Source organism: Chelonoidis abingdonii, chromosome 1 (genome assembly GCF_003597395.2).
Source record: "Chelonoidis abingdonii isolate Lonesome George chromosome 1, CheloAbing_2.0, whole genome shotgun sequence".
NCBI classification, from domain to species: domain Eukaryota; kingdom Metazoa; phylum Chordata; order Testudines; family Testudinidae; genus Chelonoidis; species Chelonoidis abingdonii.
The window spans coordinates 180,662,549-180,681,375 of NC_133769.1; the positions used below are offsets into that span (position 1 = coordinate 180,662,549).

Below are 18,827 nucleotides of genomic sequence, written 5' to 3' on the forward strand. Positions count from 1 at the left end.
CAGAGGGACACAGCTTCCCAGTGGGACATGCTTGCTTATTCTAGCCCAAGAGGAGCTTAAGGAAACAGTTTTTAAAGTCATGGCATTTTAAGATGCCACAAATCTACTTTAAGTGATTTTTTTTAAAGACATTTTGATGCATCTCTGAGCCCTGTACTATTGGATTAGGGCACTCTACATAGCTGCATTGATTTCAGTGTGTTCTCTATAAAAAAAATTACAGAATATAGGATTGTGTGGTATGGTATAAGGATTTTCCCCACACTTTCTCTGGGATGGTCTGCTGAACTCCCTGGGGGACTTACTACTCCTGAGTAATGTGGCCATTGCAATCTCATGCTAATGAAACACTTAGATTGCAAAGGCAATAGTTTGGGCAAGGGTCATTTTTTTGTTCTGTGTTTGTACAGAGCCTAGTGCAATGGGGTCCAGGTCCTTGACTACGGTTATAGGCGCTATGTTAGTACAAATAAATAGTAACAATAATAATGAATGTATGAGTGCTTAAATTTCTAGTATTTGTTGTTTTCTTTCAGAATCTTAAAATATTGTGTACATAGCTTTTCAAGAGCATACATAAATTAGCTTATATAAACATTTAACAGTTTATGCTTACTTATGTAAAGTTCAGAGCCTCTTTGCTAGATATATTCATTCTATGGTGGATAGCACTGATTTAAGCAAATGCGATGAGTCAGCTGACATTCATGCAAATTCTTGGCATTAGATTAATTTAGATTAATTTTTCTATACATTCTTTCATAGACTTTTTCATTTGATTTCTCTGCCAAGTAGCCATCAAAACAATTCCTGAGTGAGATTTTTGAAGCAGGTGTTAGCTATGGAAAGCTATTCAGTATTAACTGTACCTGCCTCACCTCTACAAACTTTGGAGACACCTTCCCCCCCCCCCCCGATTACTGTTCTTTCACAAAAGGCCTGATTTAAAGTATCTGTCAAATCACGTCTCTGGTTTCCCTCTTCTCCCCCCATTAATTGGGCATCTATTATGTTTGGGTGAGAAGGAAGGAGGCTCTAGGCTGATATAGCAATACTGCTGGGAAAAGAACATTAACATGGATAAAGAGATTTCCTAGTGGTATAAATACCTGCACACGACCTCCCTAGGCTCTGGAGCCCTTGTTTATGTATATATGCAAGTTAAGACAACTGGAATAGAGTTTGACTGCTGTTAATCAATAAGGATATATTTTGTTAGAAAATAGGGAAAGGTGTTTCTTTGTCTTTTCTCCTTTTGTGGAAATGAGTTGCCAAGCATTTACTTCAGCCGACACCTTCGTCCCCTTGAATTCTGACTCTTCTCCCGCTCTGCCTCTGATAATGCATCATAGCACTGCAGAATGCTTGCCCGTCTCCAACCATGCTACCAATGTCGTATCTACAGGTACTTTTTTACTAGAACAATTACGCTCTTGTTAACTTTCTTTTTAAATGCTTTACCCTCTTTCTGTAAATGTTCCAAACTTAACATGGAGATAGGGAAACACAGGAACAGCTATTTCGTATCAGCTCTGCAGTGACTAGGGACTATCTTAAAGCAGGAAAGTTTTCACAAGGCTATGTAAAAATGAATACATCTAGTGTGACTAATTTTTTTTTTTCATTTTAGCCAAGTTTGTAGCTATCTCTAAAATTGTTATAGGATTAGATTGAGGTATTTTACCAGCACAGTGATGTACTGGCTACAAATACTATTAAACTTTTGTAATGCAAAATAGTCTTCAGTGACAAACGTCTTCTGAAATAAACCAAATTATATTTTGCCTATGAAGCTGCAGTTTATAAATATATACATATATGATTTCAAATGGGTGATATACTTAAAATGAGACAGATGCTGATGGCATTAGCTGGGGAAAATACCCCATTAATGGGAAAATTAACACTTTATTAAATATAATAAATACTGAGTAAAGACGCTAGGATTTGGGTGAGATTTTCAAAAGTGCCACAGTTAGTTAAAAGCATCGGACCCATCCTTCTGTGTTTTTGAAGTTGGCACCTTCATCTGACTAGGAATTTTAGTATGATTAACTTTAACTGTATGTTAAAACTGAATAAAAATCAAATGTTTCCTAAGAGACATAAAATGTGCTTGCTACCTGAAAATATACAGAACTGGAGTTTTATCCCATTGGCATTTCTGTTCTTTCGAATGAATGAAAATAAAAGTTCAGAAACAGAGAAAACTTCAATATTACTTTCAGCTAACTCAATGACTCAAATTGAGTTGCATGGAGGGGAGAATTTTACTTGATGTTTTCAATAAAACTATGATCTCTTGTTAAGCATACTGGAAGTAACATCTTTCAGCTGGAAGAAAAATGAACCACCTACGTACAGCACACTCCACAGAAAATTGACAGTATTGATGACAACATGATTGCATATTAAATAAGGGGCTCAAAATGTTTCCTAGTGCTTGTTAGAAAAACATAGGACAACTTAAATTATAGAAAAGAGGACAAATTTCTATATCCATTTTATGGTAGCACTTTCTGAATTATTTCTTTTCTGACATGCTCCAAAGTAAAGAAAATATCACTACAGCCTTTTACTAAGTCTATGCTTTAGTGTTTAAAAATCATAGGCCCAAGTCTGCAGTCCTTCCTAAAGCACAAATCCCACTGAAGTAAACAGAAATTTTGCCCAATAGAATGTGATTCTGCATTTCTTATTTTATTGTATTACTACCCATAGCAAGAACGACAGTATACAGTCCTAGAACAAAGAAAGACAAAGTGGGTGAGGAAATTTCTTTTAGTGGACCAACTTCTTTTGGTGAAAGAGACAAGCTTTTGAGCTACACAGAGCTCTTCAGGTTCAGGAAAGGGGGAAATGAAGAACAACTCTTTATAACTTGAAAGGTTGTCTCTTTCACCAACACAAATTGATCCAATAAAAGATATTACCTCACCCACCTGGTTTCTCTAATATCCTGGACCCAACACAGCTACAACACTGCATAGAATAAAGAAAGCAATAATAGAGAGAACATTTATTAGTATTAGGGGAAAGGTTTTAAGTTTTTAATACAGATGGCAATTATGGTGAGTCCGTATAAAGAACTTGTGCAAAAAAGAAATGTATACGGATTTTTACACTGAATCATTATTTAATTATTTTTTTAAAATGAAAAAATCCCTCACAGTGCATATGGGCCTTGTAGCTTCATTGCATATGAATGAATTTTTGCTAATCGGCAGGTAAGTGAACACACACACACAAAAGCAAAGATACTGCATCATAAACTTTAGACAAGTATATGTTATCTGTATGCTATATATATTATTAGAGAGATGTTCTGGAATAGATTTTATTTTAAAAAAATATCTTAGCAATGTAAGACTTCTCTCCAGCATCTGCTACTAAAATATTGCCAGGAAGTTGGAAATGTCAGCATTTTATGTCTGAAAATCATGGGATGTGTGGATTAGGAAACTGCAGATTGGCAAAATTCAACAGTAAACAAATAATTCAAAATAAGACTTTGTGGTACAGCTTTATCTATACTGGTGTAGTTAAAGCAGTGTAATAGTCCCTAGTGTGGATGCAGTTACGCTGGTATGAATGTGCTTTACCAGTATAGTTTATTCCCGTATGGAAAGGAGAATAAGCAATACCTATCTAAGGTCCCCTTATACCAGTATAATTGTGTCAACAGTAGCTGCTGTACTGGTATAACTATATTGGTGGTAAAAATCACGCCACCTCCTCCCTCAGCTAACGTTGTTATACTAGTGAAAAATGTGTATGTAAACTATATTAGTGTAGTTCTAAACATCTGAACTTTGATCATGATAATAACAATGTTGTAAACTATTAAAATTTCATAGATCATTGTTAGCATTTTTGCTATACTGCAGAAATCCTTCTGTGCATTTATACAATTCAGAAGAATCAAAGAAACCAACATAGTTCTGTAGTCTTAGAGACAATTCATATACAACCCAGTACTTTAAAAATATCCACTTGTTTGTATCTATTTTTCCTTTTAGTCCCAGAGCAAGGGTTAAAGCAGTGCACATTTCTCCAGACTGTTTTAGCAACATGCTTCAGCTTTGATGTAGAAGGATTAGCCATGAACAGTAACCAGGTCATACAGTTAGGGTGACCAGTCAGCAAGTGTGAAAAATCGGAATGGGGGTGGGGGGTAATAGAAGCCTATGTAAGAAAAAGACCCAAAAATCGGGCCTGTCCCTATAAAATCAGAACATCTGGTCACCCTAAGTTCAGTTCTGATGTCTACCTTTCCTTGATTTCTCTACTGTGGCTGCCAACACAGGAGCCGATTTGTGACTAGGTTTTCTGTGATGTGGACACATGTCCAACAAGACGTGAATAAATACCACAAACTCAATTAACTCAGCCCACTGAATTGCCATCCCACTAACCAATATTGAAATTACAGTTACGGCTACCCAGTTTGAGTTGTCATAAGTTCCTGAACAAGCCCTTATGTAGATTCAGTGTTGCTGGGGCCATTTGGAAGCAAGGTGAATTTCTGAAAAGGTCAAAAGCATGGCCTCTCTATTGTTTGAGGGAGAGGGCTAAATTTATTATTTGGAAGCAACAGCAGACTCATAAAGTTCTTTCATGTATCAGCCATTAGAGGGAGACAATATATTCTCATTCTGTGTGATTTAGCACATCTCCACTTATCTTTAATATACAACATCTTCAAAAACCAGACTTCCTGTTTTGCTTGCATGCATGCAGAAATGCACTATAGATTTTTGCGATGCTGACACTAGACGTTACGGAGCAGAGATCTGACCTTCAATCCCTTCATTAGAGTCAGCCAAAATTATTAATACTTTTATTCGCAGAATTGACCAGCAATAGCCCAACATTTGGGGATACAGAAAACTTTACAGAATATTTTGTCAGCATGAAATGCTGCCCTAGATGGCCAATAATTTTATTATTGCTGGTTCTTAAACCCTTACCTGATTTCCTGAGATGCGTGATACATAATAGTGTAGCCAAGCAGACAATGGAATCTATTTCCTTCTTCTGTTCTTCAAACTTCTGCCAGCCATCCTGCTGCCTGTCAGACTCCTGCGCAAACTATTTAGACAACATGCTTGTGGTTCTATTGCTGCTGCTATTGCAAAATATTGTTAGGCCTAAATTTTCAAAGTTTTGCATGTCTGTACTTTTGAACGATCATCTGGAGACACTTTAAAGGGCCCTGGTTTTCAGAGGGTGGGTGCTCAGCACTTCTAAAAATCAGGCCCTTTTAAGATGTCTTCAAGTGAGAGCCCCAAATCACTGCATGCGCAAATGTAGGCTTTAGCCTACATAGAAATTTGTCCTCTTGGTTATATATGCTTCTTTTAGGGTTTTCATTTTAGGGGCTGATGGGCTTTTCAAGAACTTAGAAAAGATTAAAGTAAAAATAGATGGAACAATATTATGGGCCTGATCTCCATACACCATGTAAAGAGGAGAGAGCTTGTCAGGATGCCTAAATTATTACACTTGAGATAATAAATTAAGACCTGGTGAGATAAATCATTGCTCTTGGCTAAAAGTGAGCTAGTCTGTTTTCTGCTGAGGCAAGAGCACCTACTGTTGGCTGTTTCCTACAGAATTACCTTGAGTTAAAAAGCAGTGTAGAATGGTTAGCATACAGGCAAACACAAAGTACAAAGATATTCTCTACCTCTGGACTGAAAGGATGTATCTTGAATCCTCATACATTTTCTTACCAGTCCCGTCTGTTTTGTCTTTGGTCCATACTCCTAAATGTTCCCACGTGCACTTCTCCATGGCGACTTTGGGAAACGCATCTACAGGTCTTCATTATTCAGTCCCTTCCTGTCATTATGGAAACCAACAGTCTACCTATGGGGTGATGGCAGGTAAGAGAGATTCACTCTAACAGGTTAGTGATTGGCATAATTATTTGAGGGGAATTTTCCTTCAGAGGGGCTGAGGAAATGGAGGTTAATGAGAGGAAGGATGGCCTTATGGTTAAGGCACTGGACTGGAACTTCAGAGAACTGGGTTCAGTTTCATCCTCTCTTACAGTCTCTATCTGGGGATCCTGAGCAAATCACTTACTTTCTCTGCCTCACTTCCCTGTCTGTGACATTGGGATAATGCTTCCTTTCTCTCACCCATTGTCTGTCTTGTGTACTTAGATTGGAAGCTCTTTTGGGGCAGGGACTGTCTTCTGCCATTCCTGTATGTGTGTACAGTGCACTGGGGCCCCAATCTCAGTTGGGGCCTCGGGGCCCTATGCAGTACAAATAATAAAAATTATGACTGATTATGGAATTTTTATTGAATTCAGCACAGGACAGAGCTGCTTCAGAATCATCCACCCAGGGTGAGATCAATTAAAGAAACAAAAATAAATGTAGTGCCATTTTTGGTGCTCATAAAACTTGTGACAAGATATCAAACATCCAGTTAATTGTGACTCAGATTTTGGCTTGTGAACATTCTGTTTCTCAATCCAGAGTCTCCTCTCCTTTCTCCAAAGCCGGATAGCTCAGTGGTTTGAGCATTGGCTTGCTAATCCTAGGGTTGTGAGTTCAATCCTTGAGGGGGCCATTTAGGGATCTGGGGCAAAAATCTGTCTGGGGATTGGTCCTGCTTTGAGCAGGGGGTCGGATGACCTCCTGAGGTCCCTTCCAGGCGTGATATTCTATGTTTCTAAGATGACTTGGAGCAGGTAGGGAAGAAAATATGAAAAAGGCATATTCTGGATTCCACCTACTCCCATGTTGTTCTTCCCTCCCAGTATCTAGTGATACAAAACAAAAAGTTTGAGATCACAGCTGATAGCTATAGGTGATCAGGATTGTCCCTTATACTCTCAATGAAAATCACATTGTTATGTGATAGTGGGGTTACTGTATGTATGATACCACTATACCTTGTTATGAAACATCAAGGGAAATGTCCGGTGCCTGACATGGTTTAGTAGGTATAAAAGCATTAGTCTTGTACAGACTACTGCAGGCTTTATGATTAATAACAGGTTGCCAAGCTTTGAAATAGGTACTTATGTTGAGTAATAACAACTTGCTTTCAACCAGAGTAAACACATCAGGGATGGTTTCTTTTCACAGAGATACTGTAGCTGACATGTAGGAATGTCATCCTTCAGAGCGGAAGGAAATGTGTGTGGAGGCCAAAGAAAAATCACTTAATTCAGTTTATGCTTTTCCACATCTCATGCAACAATATGAACTGTTTTCACACAGAGGATCAATAGAGTTTATGATGCAACTTGTAAAGATGTTTTAGCACCCAGTGCAGTTCTCTAGATACCACACTGAAGAGAGAAGAGAATTTGTTCAATATAAAGGTGTTCAAGTCAAGTATCAACCAGCAAAATAATGTAATGATGCCAGAGGAAGAGACTTGCCAGGAAATAACCATGGCTCAAAACTAATCCAAAATCAAACACAGCATTTTATTTCAATTGAGGAGGAGGGGAAATGTAAAAATAAATCAGCATAGGTGAATGTTTCCTCATGTAGACTTTTCTGGGACAGCAAGTAAGACTCTTTCTTTCTTCACATGGCCAAATGCTGCTGCTTCTCTGTCTCCTCTTGTGTCTCTGGTACAGAAATTCTTGCTCAGATCTCTATGGGGAGTCCACCGAAGAAGAATCATTAGATGAGGAGAGTTTCTATTCAGAAATATCAACCTGTTTCTACACCAAAAGAATTCCATGTTGCTGCAGTCTCTCCTTTTTTCCACTTCCTTTTAGGCATCAAGCCTGCAACCCCAGAGATGTTATCAGCAAGTCTCTCCCAGAGTCGCATTTTACAGACCTGCAGCATGCCCCATCCCAATGTGGTGAATGGAGTCAGCACTCTGCAAGGCAAGTCCTTCTCTCGTTTAGTCTTTTTCCCTTCAGATATTTAACAACTCCCTCCCCCTTTTCACAGTCATACTGCATGCGACTTAATATATCATTAGGGTTAGAACCTCCATTGTATTCCCAACTCTCTGGAGGATGTTATCTAGGCAGTGAACAAGACAAAAGAACAAAAGAGAAGGAAGAGAAAGGATGAATGGTCTTGTGGTTTAGATGCTGGGCTGGAGATGTGGGTTCACTTCCAGACTATACTACAGACTGCCTGACTGGGCAAGTCAATTACTCTGTTGATTCCCCAGCTCTAAAATGAGGGTAAGAATTTTTCTTTTCTCCCGTGCTTTGTCTGCCATGTCACTTCAGAGAGACAAGGTGAGTGATACCTTTTATCAGACCCACTTTTGTTGTTCAATAAAAGATGTTTCCTCACCTACATTGTCTCTCTAAAATTCTGGGACTGACACCACTACAACAACAATGCAAGCAGCAGTGGAAGATATCAGATTTTGTCTATTCAGGTCAGGGAGTCTCTCTGTTTGTTCAATGCCCAGCACAAAGGGCACCTGATCTTGATTAAATGGAACTGTGTAGTCCAATAATGAATAAAATTTAGCATAAAGTAGTTCATCCTTGTGCAATTACTTTCATTTCTAAAATTATAAAGTGATAATCTTATCACTCATTGGGCTTCGTCCTGTACTCTTTACTCAAAGAAATGTCCCATTGAAATTGGTTGCATATACTACCGAATCTGCATAAACATGTAGTTTATAAAGTAGTATTGGTGGTACCAGAAAGCTAACACAGACTATAGGCCAGATCCTCCGCTGGTGTAAACTGACATAGGTCCATTTACTTCAATGAAAGTGATGCTAATTTGCACCAGTTGAGTACTTGTCCCTATCTAAGGTACTTATATGGCCCTCCTTCTCATAGTATTTGAACACTTCATAGCATATAGTACTATTATTCACATTTCACAGATAAGGAGCTGAGGCAAAGCGTGACAGTTCAGGGAATTGAGCTTTGGTCTCCTCAGTGCCAGGCTGATGCCCTAACCACTGGATAGTCCTTCCTTTCTATAGAATGTAATGTTACAAAGCTTAACAGTTGGTAGTTGGCACAAAGATTTATTATGCAATGCTGGAGAATGATTATATCAAATTGAGTTTTTTGGCTTCATGCAGGTGGCCTGACCCCTTGCCTTTATAAATTCCCTGAACATGCACTGAGTGCCAGTTCCTGTGCTCTGGGGCATGGCTTCACTCCCATGCAACAGTCTATCCTTGGAGATGATCCCGCAGCCACTGACTTCAAGCAGGATTTCCGCAGAAAAACCAAGTCTGTTGAAGAGCCAATAGACATGGATTCCCCTGAAATCAGAGAACTGGAAAAGTTTGCCAATGAGTTCAAACTGAGGAGAATTAAGCTAGGTATGTGCTTTCTACCATCAAATTATAATCTGAAGATCCAAATGAAAGCTCAATTATTTCTGTATGTTTTATATTCTAGTCCATATGATATGCTTTATAATTTAAAACCTGCCTCACATTTACCAAGCTTTCTCCATACCTAGAATACTTGTTTAGAAATAATTACCTCAAGCTTTTTGCAACTTTTTGCAAGAATAGTAAGTGATTTTAAAATTTTCTGCAGTATCCAGGGCCACCCGGGGGGGGGCGAGGGAGGCAAGTGGGGCAATTTGCCGCAGGCCCCGCAGGGGCCCTGCGAGCCCTGGCCCGGTGGTGGTCCGGGTCTTCTGCGACATTTTGGCAGTGGGGGGCCCTTCAGTGCTGCTGAAGATGTGGAGCGACTGAAGGGCCCCCAACCACCGAAATGCTGCCGAAGACCCGGACTGCCACCAGGTGAGTACAAGTGCCGCAGCTCCCCCGATTTGCCCCAGGCCCCCTGAATCCTCTGGGCAGCCCTGGTAGTATCTACTACTTCTGTCTGCCTCTGAGAGCAAATTATTGTTACCTGGACTAGCTGTATTATAGGGGAAAGTGTGATCAGTTACACAAATCATACTGTAAAATTGCATTTAATTCAGCCTTTCAGAATTGTCATGAAAATTTGCCAAACCAGGTACAGAATCTACTTGTTACTATGATAGTGAAAAACCTGATGATACTTTGCCAGTCAAAAATTATTCACTAAGGCAGTTGTACAAGTTGTAAGGTTGATTTAAGGTATGATTTAGATTCAAAATGATACATTTTAAAGTGATTTCAATTGAGCTGAACAGGAAATGATTTTTATCCTGTGAAAAATTGATGAAAGTGAAATTTTATCCATTTTCACCAAGTTGGTTGCCCAAAATAATAAAAAATACATTTTATTTTTTTTATAAAACCCATTTTTAAGAAAGAAAGCAGCTGTTGTAGCAATACATTTCCATTTAGTCAAAAAGCCATTTTCATTTTAGATGGAAAATTTCCATCCAGCTCTAGTCTTCAACTCTTTCTTTAAAATTGTACTCCAAGTTTTTTCCTTTAAATATCGAATTGATACATATAGGGAGACCCCTCACCAGTATACAGGAATTAAAGTAAAGACTTGTTTACACACACAGTTGCACTTGTTTAACTCAAATTGGTTTTAAAACAGATTTATTTAAACTGAGGCAAAATCCCTGTGTGACACTGAAATGGGTTTAAACTCGGCTTATATTAGTAGCTGAAATCAATTTCATGCTGACAAACAAAATTGATACTTCATTCTTAATTGAAGGGGGTTGCAGTGATTAGGGCTTGATCTACTCTTAAAACCTATATTGGCAGAGCTATCTTAGTTAGGGATGTGAAAAAAACCACACCCTTGAGCAATATAGTGTGCCAACAACCCCCTAGTGTAGATACAGCTGTGCTTATGAAAGAGGGCTTTTGGCAACATAACTTTGTTTGGGGAGGTGTTACTGCATTGGCAGAAAAACTCATTCTAGCGTACAATGCATCTACACTATGGCGCTATGTCAGCATAGTCTCTGTAGCATAGATATAACCTTAACTACAAGAATTTCTAAACAGATTTAGTTAAATCAGTATAAATTTTGTGTGTATGCAGGCCTTAGTCAAATCAGTGTAACTGCGTGTAGATAAGGCCTTGGAAAAAGCATGGGAGAACACAGTTGAAAACTAGGGTTGCCAACTTTCTAATCGCACAAAACCAAACACCCAAGTCCGACCCCTTCCCCGAGGCCATGCCCCCCACTCATACATTTCCCTTCCCTCAGTGGCTCGCTCTCCCCCACCCTCACTCACTTTCGCTGGGCGAGGGCAGGGAGTTGGGGTGCAGGAGGGGGTAAGGGCTTTAATTAGGGGTGCGTCCTCCAGGGTAGTGCCAGAAATGAGGGGTTCAGGGTGTGGAAGGGTGATCCAGGCTGGGGCAGGGTGTTGGGGTGCAGGAGGGGACTCCAGGATGAGGAGTGGGGCAGAGGGGTTCAGGGTGTGGAAGGAGTCTCTGGGTTGGGGGTTGAGGTGAAGGAGGAGGGTCCAGGTTTGAGGAGTGGGGCTCAGGGTTGGGGCATGGGCTTAATCAGGTGGCTTCTGGTCAGTGGTGCAGCGGGGGAGGCTAAGGCAGACTTCCTGCCTGTCCTGACTACATGCTATGCATGCCCCAGAAATAGCCAGCAGGTCCTGCTCTTAGGCAGAGGCACCCCAGGTGTAGGCACTGCCCCTGCAGCTCCCATTGGCCACAGTTCCTGGCCAGTGGGAGTGCAGAGCTGGTGCTCAGCGTGAGAGCAGTGCACAGAGCCCCATGGTCCCTCTGCCTAGAAGCTGGACCTGCTGGCAGCTTCCAGGGCACAGCGCAGAACCAGGACAGATAGGGACTAGGCTGCCTTAGCTCCACAGCATCACCAACCTAACTTTTTACGCTCCGGTCGGCAGTGCTGACTGGAGACACCAGAGTCCTTTTTTGACTGGGTGGTCCAGTTGAAAACCAGACACCTGCTCACCCTATTTTGAGGGTGAGGCTCCTACTTCTTGGGGGAACTGAGGTCTTTCTTCTTCTGCCTCTTTGCTGGCCAGTGAAACGATCATGTTTCAAGCAGAAAAATCTGAATTCAGAGTCTGGGAGGAGATGGCAGCTTTCTCCAAGCCCTTTTGTCAGTAAGTAGTGTCCCCAGCACATGCCAGGAGGAGAATAATTGTTCAGTCTGAGAGACCCCTATCAGCATGTGCCTGATTTTTCACACCTGACCCCCTGCTAGTTTCCTCCCCTTCTTTGGGAGGTAGAGAAGGAAAAGGAGGGAGCCTCTTGCCTCAAACTCACCTGCCTCTTCTGGGAAATACAGTCTGGCTTGCCAGCTGCTTCCCCTTCCTTAGCTGGAAACCTGGGGGCACAGAGTGGCTCTGCCAGTTCCTTCTCTCTTCCTGGAACACCATAGTGTGTGGGGTGGGAGGGAGAAGATGGTGGGACAGCTCCATGCCCTATCTCTCACACATACATGCACTTCTGTTTTGCTCTTTGGGAACCCGGACTTCTCTCAGATTCATGTATTCCCTTGTCCCCAGGCCATGTCCCATCACACATGATGATGCAATTTCATTTCACTAAATGATCTCATTGTGCAACATACAGCAACCAAAACTGAGGAGCTCCCCCTCCAGTTTTAGATTTATTTTAACCACTGCTGAGTATTGTGGTGACTAGTTTGTTACCATCTGAGAACTACTTGGGGATGATGTGAAATGTGTGGATGATCTCAGCATGGTTTCTGGTGAATAGATGATCACGTCACACTCACTGGCAGCCTCTGTACTGTACAAAGATTAAATGGGCACTGGTGCTGCATTATCCCTATCACCCCTATAGATTTCTCTCCATGACAAGATGAAAGCACACTGGTGGGGTAGAGTGAGGAAGCTTGGTCCTGTCTGTGCTGCACTGAAAAAAACGATGTTGTGTGTGTCAAACACTGCAAATCCAGCCCCCTCATGGATACTAAATTTACTTTGTGAATTAAGAGTTCTCATTTTTACATTATCTACTATAACAATAGATTGTATCATTACAGAATATGGCATGACTCCACTGTAAAACACAGCTGTATAAAAGCATGTAATTTATATGGCTGTAACAGCCATCTGTATTATCTCTACAGCTCCAGGGTTATTACCATCCATTTACAGCACAGAAATGACGGCTAGAGCAAGGGTATGCTGTCTGAAACAGTGTTTATGGCCTGTGCTGTTTTGCTGTATATCGTGATTATTTAACTGTCAGTCATAGAAAGGGCAAGATTACCTATGCCCAAGAGTACTTCAGTAGTAATTATTTACAGTGGTATGATCCTGAATTCTTGCACACTCAAAACTCCATTGACTTAAACAGATGTGACTGAATAGAGACTGCAGGATTGGTCTTAGTGCCATTAATAAAAATGGGATGTACCAACAGCCTAAACTGAAGTGGACAGTGCCCTGCTAGGGCAAAATGTTAACATTAATACAGACAGAGGGTTTGATACTGTGAGGCACTTTGCACCCTGACTACCTTCTAACATCAATAGGAAGGAAAGACACTCAGCACCTTGAGGATTATGCCTGTTATGGGAAGGAGGTAGAAGAAGACTTAGCTGTGTCTACAGTGGGGATTAGGCTGACCTCTACGGCACTTACTGAATGACATTTAACTCAAGCCCTGAGCAACATAGCTGGGTCGACAGAATTTTTGAGGTGTGGCCCAGGCCTGTGAGAGAAAGGACCAACCCAGGAAATGGAACTGGAAATTGTGTTTTATTTTGTTGTTTGCATTCTTCTTTGCATAATGGTAGTGCCTAGAGCCTCTGCTCACAGATCAGGGCCCCATTGTCCTAGGCACTGTACAGATACATAATGAAAAGACAAGTATCAGAGGGGTAGCTGTGTTACTCTGGATCTGTAAAAGCAGCAGAGAATCCTGTGGCACCTTATAGACTAACAGATGTTTTGGAGTATGAGCTTTCGTGGTTGAATACCCACTTCGTTGGATGCATGTATAGTATTCATCCACGAAAGCTCATGCTCCAAAACGTCTGTTAGTCTATAAGGTGCCACAGGACTCTTTGCAGCTTTTAATGAAAAGACAGACTCTCCCCCATAAGGAGAATCCAAGTATATGAGGAGAATCAGCAGATGGACACAACAAACTGAGGGTAAATGAGATTTAACAGGACAGTAATGATTACTGAGAGAAGCAGCAGTCACAGAAGTTACAATGGTGTGTAAAAATCAGAGTATATTCTTAGATTTTTAAGTCTTAACTCTGAATTGTTCTTCTTTTCTGGGTTTAAATCAGATCCATATCATTAAAAGAAACTTGTAATTCTGTGTGCAGAATTACTGCATGATCATTTGCTGTTGCTTCCTGCCTGTATTATCATACTGGTCAAATTGCATATGTCTCATGATAGACATGGGGACGGATACTCATCTCACCTGTTTACACTTGTGAACTCCACTGAAGTCAAGAGTTACAGTAGAATAAGACTGATGTCAGATCAAAAACAGTCAAAGAAAATGCTTAAGGCATCTTGCCAAAAGTGTGTTTTGGGGGCAGTGACCAAGGCAGAATGTGTCTTAATGTAAATAAGCTAGGTTAGGTTACTCAAGTTTTTTTTCCCCTTTATTGCTTTTTGACAGGCTATACACAAACAAACGTTGGAGAAGCCCTGGCGGCTGTGCATGGCTCTGAGTTCAGTCAAACAACTATTTGCCGATTTGAAAATTTGCAGCTAAGCTTCAAGAATGCCTGCAAACTGAAATTGATATTATCCAAGTGGCTGGAAGAAGCAGAACAAATAGGAGGTAGATATTTAATACCCCTAGAATTTAGTCTTACCCTTATAAGAAGCTCTTTAATGTATAAAATGGCTAGTAGTGTATAACTTCCACTGGTCCCGCTTTTTGTTTATTCAGATGGAAAAGTTGAATATAAATATTGTAGGATCAGTACACACATTAAATTCAGTAGGACCAATGCCTGTGTTGTGGGTAGAGGGAAGCAAACCTGCCAGAAACGTGTGGCGGACACAAATTAGAGAGATGTGACTCTCTTATACATCCTTTGTTTCCCTGAAGCCCGTTCATGCAAACTAGCCCAGATCTTGAGGTGCAGGGCAGCTGTTTTTTGATGCACTATCATTGAATTCTAGTCCAAAAGACAGCATAGCTGGCTGTGGAAGAATCACTGGTATAAGGAGATCTTCCAATGGCAGAGCACCCATGTTGCTCCCTACTACAGGTGTAAGGGATGTGGCAATGGGAAAAGGAATGTGACTAGCCAACACCATGCCCCCTATAACACTAGTAGGGTGAGGGCTATCATGGGCGTGTTGACATCTGCTCTTTGCCTTTGAAGAATCCCCTTCCCTATGCCCTGCAAAACCCCAGCTGCTGGACGAGCCCCTGGAATTCTGTGGCAGAGGCATGATTTAGGACATGATTTAGAATAGGTTAGCTATTGTAAATTACATTGGAAGACCTGCCCAGCACATAACTGACTCAGGATGAGGAGAGCCCCTGGCAGTGCGTGGTCTTTGGTCTTAATCAACCATGTGAGCTACCATGTAGCTGAGGTTCTGCATGTCAGCAGATGGTATGCTGGGGGTTAGAAGAAAGCAGGTCCAGATCCAAAGACCAAAACAGGTGAGCATGTGGCTTTTTTATATACAGTATAGCTGACTCCTTCCTACTGAGGATCCAACTCAGCTTTGACAGAATTTCTCATCCGGGCCCCAAGATGGCTGATCCTTTCTAATCTCACAATCAAAGCTTTTCCTTTCAGAGGCATGCAATATGTTCTAGAGTGGCACTGAAAGAGGATCTAGTGCACACTAGATTGGATCATGTATGTTTTATCACTGTCAGAATGACTTTACTGATCATTAAGAAAAGAGAAATGATGTATAAGTAAGAAGATACTTCCATTGTTATGGTAGTTTTTACCATTGTTATTTAACTCAGATATTTTTATCTGTTTGGTTAACTCCTGTTTTTCCTTCTCCAAACCACAAATGATGGGGCACGGTCTTGGGTGGAAGGGGCAAGGCTGGGGGTCAGCCTCCCCCAACCAGCCCTCCAGCATTGCCCGGCGTGCACCACCTAGGGCTCCAGTGGCGATTAAAAGGGCCCGTGGCTCCGGCTGCTGCTGTGGTAGCCATGGCGGCCTCTGCCGCCAAAAGCCCCAGGGCCTTTTAAATCGCTGGGCCCTGGGGCAGCTGTCCTTTTTGCCTGCTGCTTTTTGTTCTAGAAAAGCATCCTCCACCTCCTCTTCTTGATTTGATGGTCTGTAGTAGATTCCATATCATCATGTCACCCTTCCTTTTATCTTTCCCAGAGACTTTCAAATGGTCAGCCTCTCGCCTACTTCTGAACTTCAGATAAATGGGTATATATTCCTGATGTACAACACAATACCACTTCCTTTTTCACTGACTGTCCTTCCTGAACAAGCTATACCCCCTATACCTAATATTTCCAGTCATGAGATTTAGCCCACCAATCTCTGTGATACCAATTGTCATCATTTAGCTTATGTACTAACACTTTCAGTTTTTCCTGTTTTATTCCCCATACTACTTCCATTTGTGTATAGGCATTTAATATATTGAGCAGATTCCCCCACTAATTTCCGTCTTGTTGCTCCTGTGAGCCTATTGTAATTTTCCATGTCCTGCACAACATCTAGCTTTTTTCTGTTTAACTTGTGGGCATTTGTCAACGGCCCTTCGAATTTAGTATAAAGTCCTCACTAGGTTGGTGAATCAGTACACGAAGATACTCTGGCCCTTCTTGGTCAGGTGGACCCCATCTCTTCCCAGCAATCCTTCCCGGAACAGCATCCCATGGTTGAGGAAGCCAATGACGCAATCTCAGATGCACCCAAAATCAGCACGTGTGAGCTCAGCCTGCATTCATGAGCCAGCAATGGCTGCTTGGAACATGTTCATAATGGGTATAAATTCTTTTGCCTGTGTGTAGATATCCAGGCCAATAGACTTGGTATTTCTCCAGTGCATTCTGAAAATGAACTGCATCTCTTGGAACAAATTATGTCAACATCTCCCGCTTTGACCATTAAACCCACTGGCACAAAACTGCAAAAAAAAAAAAAAAATCAAATCAAAACAATCACCTCTGATCAAACCCAAACTAGGCCTATGAGTTTGCAACAAGATTCAGCCCTGGGAAACATTACCTGGGGCTGGACAGGAAATATTTTAATGTACAGACTGATTCTGACACACACAAAAAATGAATCAGCTTTGAACCAACATAAATAGGTTCCTTCAGTGCTGTTCACAACATAAACCTTTACTTCAGGGTTCTCAAACTGGGGGGTCAGGACCCCTCAGGGGGTCATGAGGTTATTACATGGGGGGTTGCGCGCTGTATATAAAAAAGTGTTTTTAATGTATAGGAGGGGTCGCACTCAGAGGCTTGCTGTGTGAAAGGGGTCACCAGTACAAAAGTCTGAGAACTCCTGCTTTACTTATTCCTGAAGAGTGCAATTCCAACATTCAGCCACCATCCGGCGAAGTGGGTATTCACCCATGAAAGCTCATGCTCCAATATGTCTGTTAGTCTATAAGGTGCCACAGGACTCTTGGCTGCTTATTCAGCTACCAGATGTCCCACAAAGAAATGTTTCAAAGCAGACCATTCAGCAACCATATCTGGCATGCATTCCTGGTATTAAAACATGACTGGTAACAATGGTTTCTAGAAATTTTTGTACTTGTTTTAATCTTGTATGGAAGGTAACTCCCCCTTTTTTAATATAGCTTTATACAATGAAAAAGTTGGCGTGAATGAGCGGAAAAGAAAGCGCAGAACCACCATAAGGTAATACAATACTTCAGAAAAGTATGTATTGGAAGTCCTTTTTTTTTTTTTTCAGATCCTTATTAGGTTTGAAATCTAAGTTATACTTTTCCCTGGAAGCCCTGTCTAGAGCTGGTTGAAAAAATAAATCAAAATTTGAAAAACAGACAAATTTTGTGTGAAAATTTTCACAAAAAATTTCATACCATTTATCAATCAACTAAGGAGCTGCACCAAAACTTTCAGCCTTTTAATTTTTTTCCAACAACCCCCCCCTACACACATACTTTTTGTTTGTAAAAAACGTACCCATTTCTGACCCCTGGTAATCCCATCTTTTAGATGTCCAACTCAGTAATAAGCTTCTGTACCCCACTGGCTGCTTATACAGCCTCTGAACTTCCTTTGTGAGAGGTTTGATGATACAGGAGCAATTACACTACTTCTGCTATAACTTGTGGTGGATAGTCCTGGTGGGTCTGGGGAAAAGCTTGCTGCAAAGAGCATCTTCCCTCCCTCAGCCAGGGATCCGGATCCTGTGGAGCTTCTGCAGAGTGGCTTTCACAGGCTGTAAAGAAAGGAGGGAGGGGAGTGCAGGGCTGCCAACTTCACACAGCAAGAAGTTGTCTGAGAAACCCTGAAAAGTCACTAGATGCTGCTATTTAAGCATTCAAAAGGCACCAAAAATGTCATTAAATAACATTTCCACAGAATTCAACAAAGAATTGTGTGTGTGTGTGTGTGTATAATATATAATATATATATTATATACACACACACACACACACACTATAAATTTGCATTGAACATAACACTGAAATAATACATTATAGAATTTCTATATACACTAATCACTGAAAATGTGTTTAGACTGTAGGTCATATTCCAATAGGTGTTTGTCATAGAGTTTTGAAGTGCATTCCAGGGCTGCTTCTGCTGAGAGTGGGATTTGACTAGAGCTCCTGTTGGCAGAAGAGGTTATTTACTGTAACTGGAGGTTCTTTGAGATGTGTGGTTGTAGTAATAGCCACCTGTCCCAGTACCTGGACTTTAGCGTCCAAACTCTGGTCCTGTCCCAAACCTGGACTTTTGCGTCCAAAATTTGGGGGCTTACCTGAAACTCCCCCAAGCTCACTACCAGCTTGGATATTCTCGCTGCC

The 18,827-nt window shown here is 41.1% G+C and overlaps 1 protein-coding gene across 2 annotated transcripts in view; it reads left to right on the top strand.

Annotated features, from left to right (window-relative positions):
* The first annotated feature begins 1,263 nt into the window (after positions 1–1,263).
* POU1F1 (POU class 1 homeobox 1) overlaps positions 1,264–18,827 on the top strand; it is a 21,299-nt gene continuing 3,735 nt past the window's right edge. The window contains exons 1-5 of one of the 2 annotated variants that reach the window (XM_032773383.2): positions 1,264–1,405; positions 5,739–5,888; positions 9,049–9,294; positions 14,485–14,649; positions 17,628–17,688. In XM_032773383.2, the coding sequence (XP_032629274.1) occupies positions 1,264–1,405; positions 5,739–5,888; positions 9,049–9,294; positions 14,485–14,649; positions 17,628–17,688 (764 nt within the window). The remainder of the gene's footprint in view (positions 1,406–5,738; positions 5,889–9,048; positions 9,295–14,484; positions 14,650–17,627; positions 17,689–18,827) is intronic. The other variant, XM_032773384.2, reaches the window with a different exon arrangement.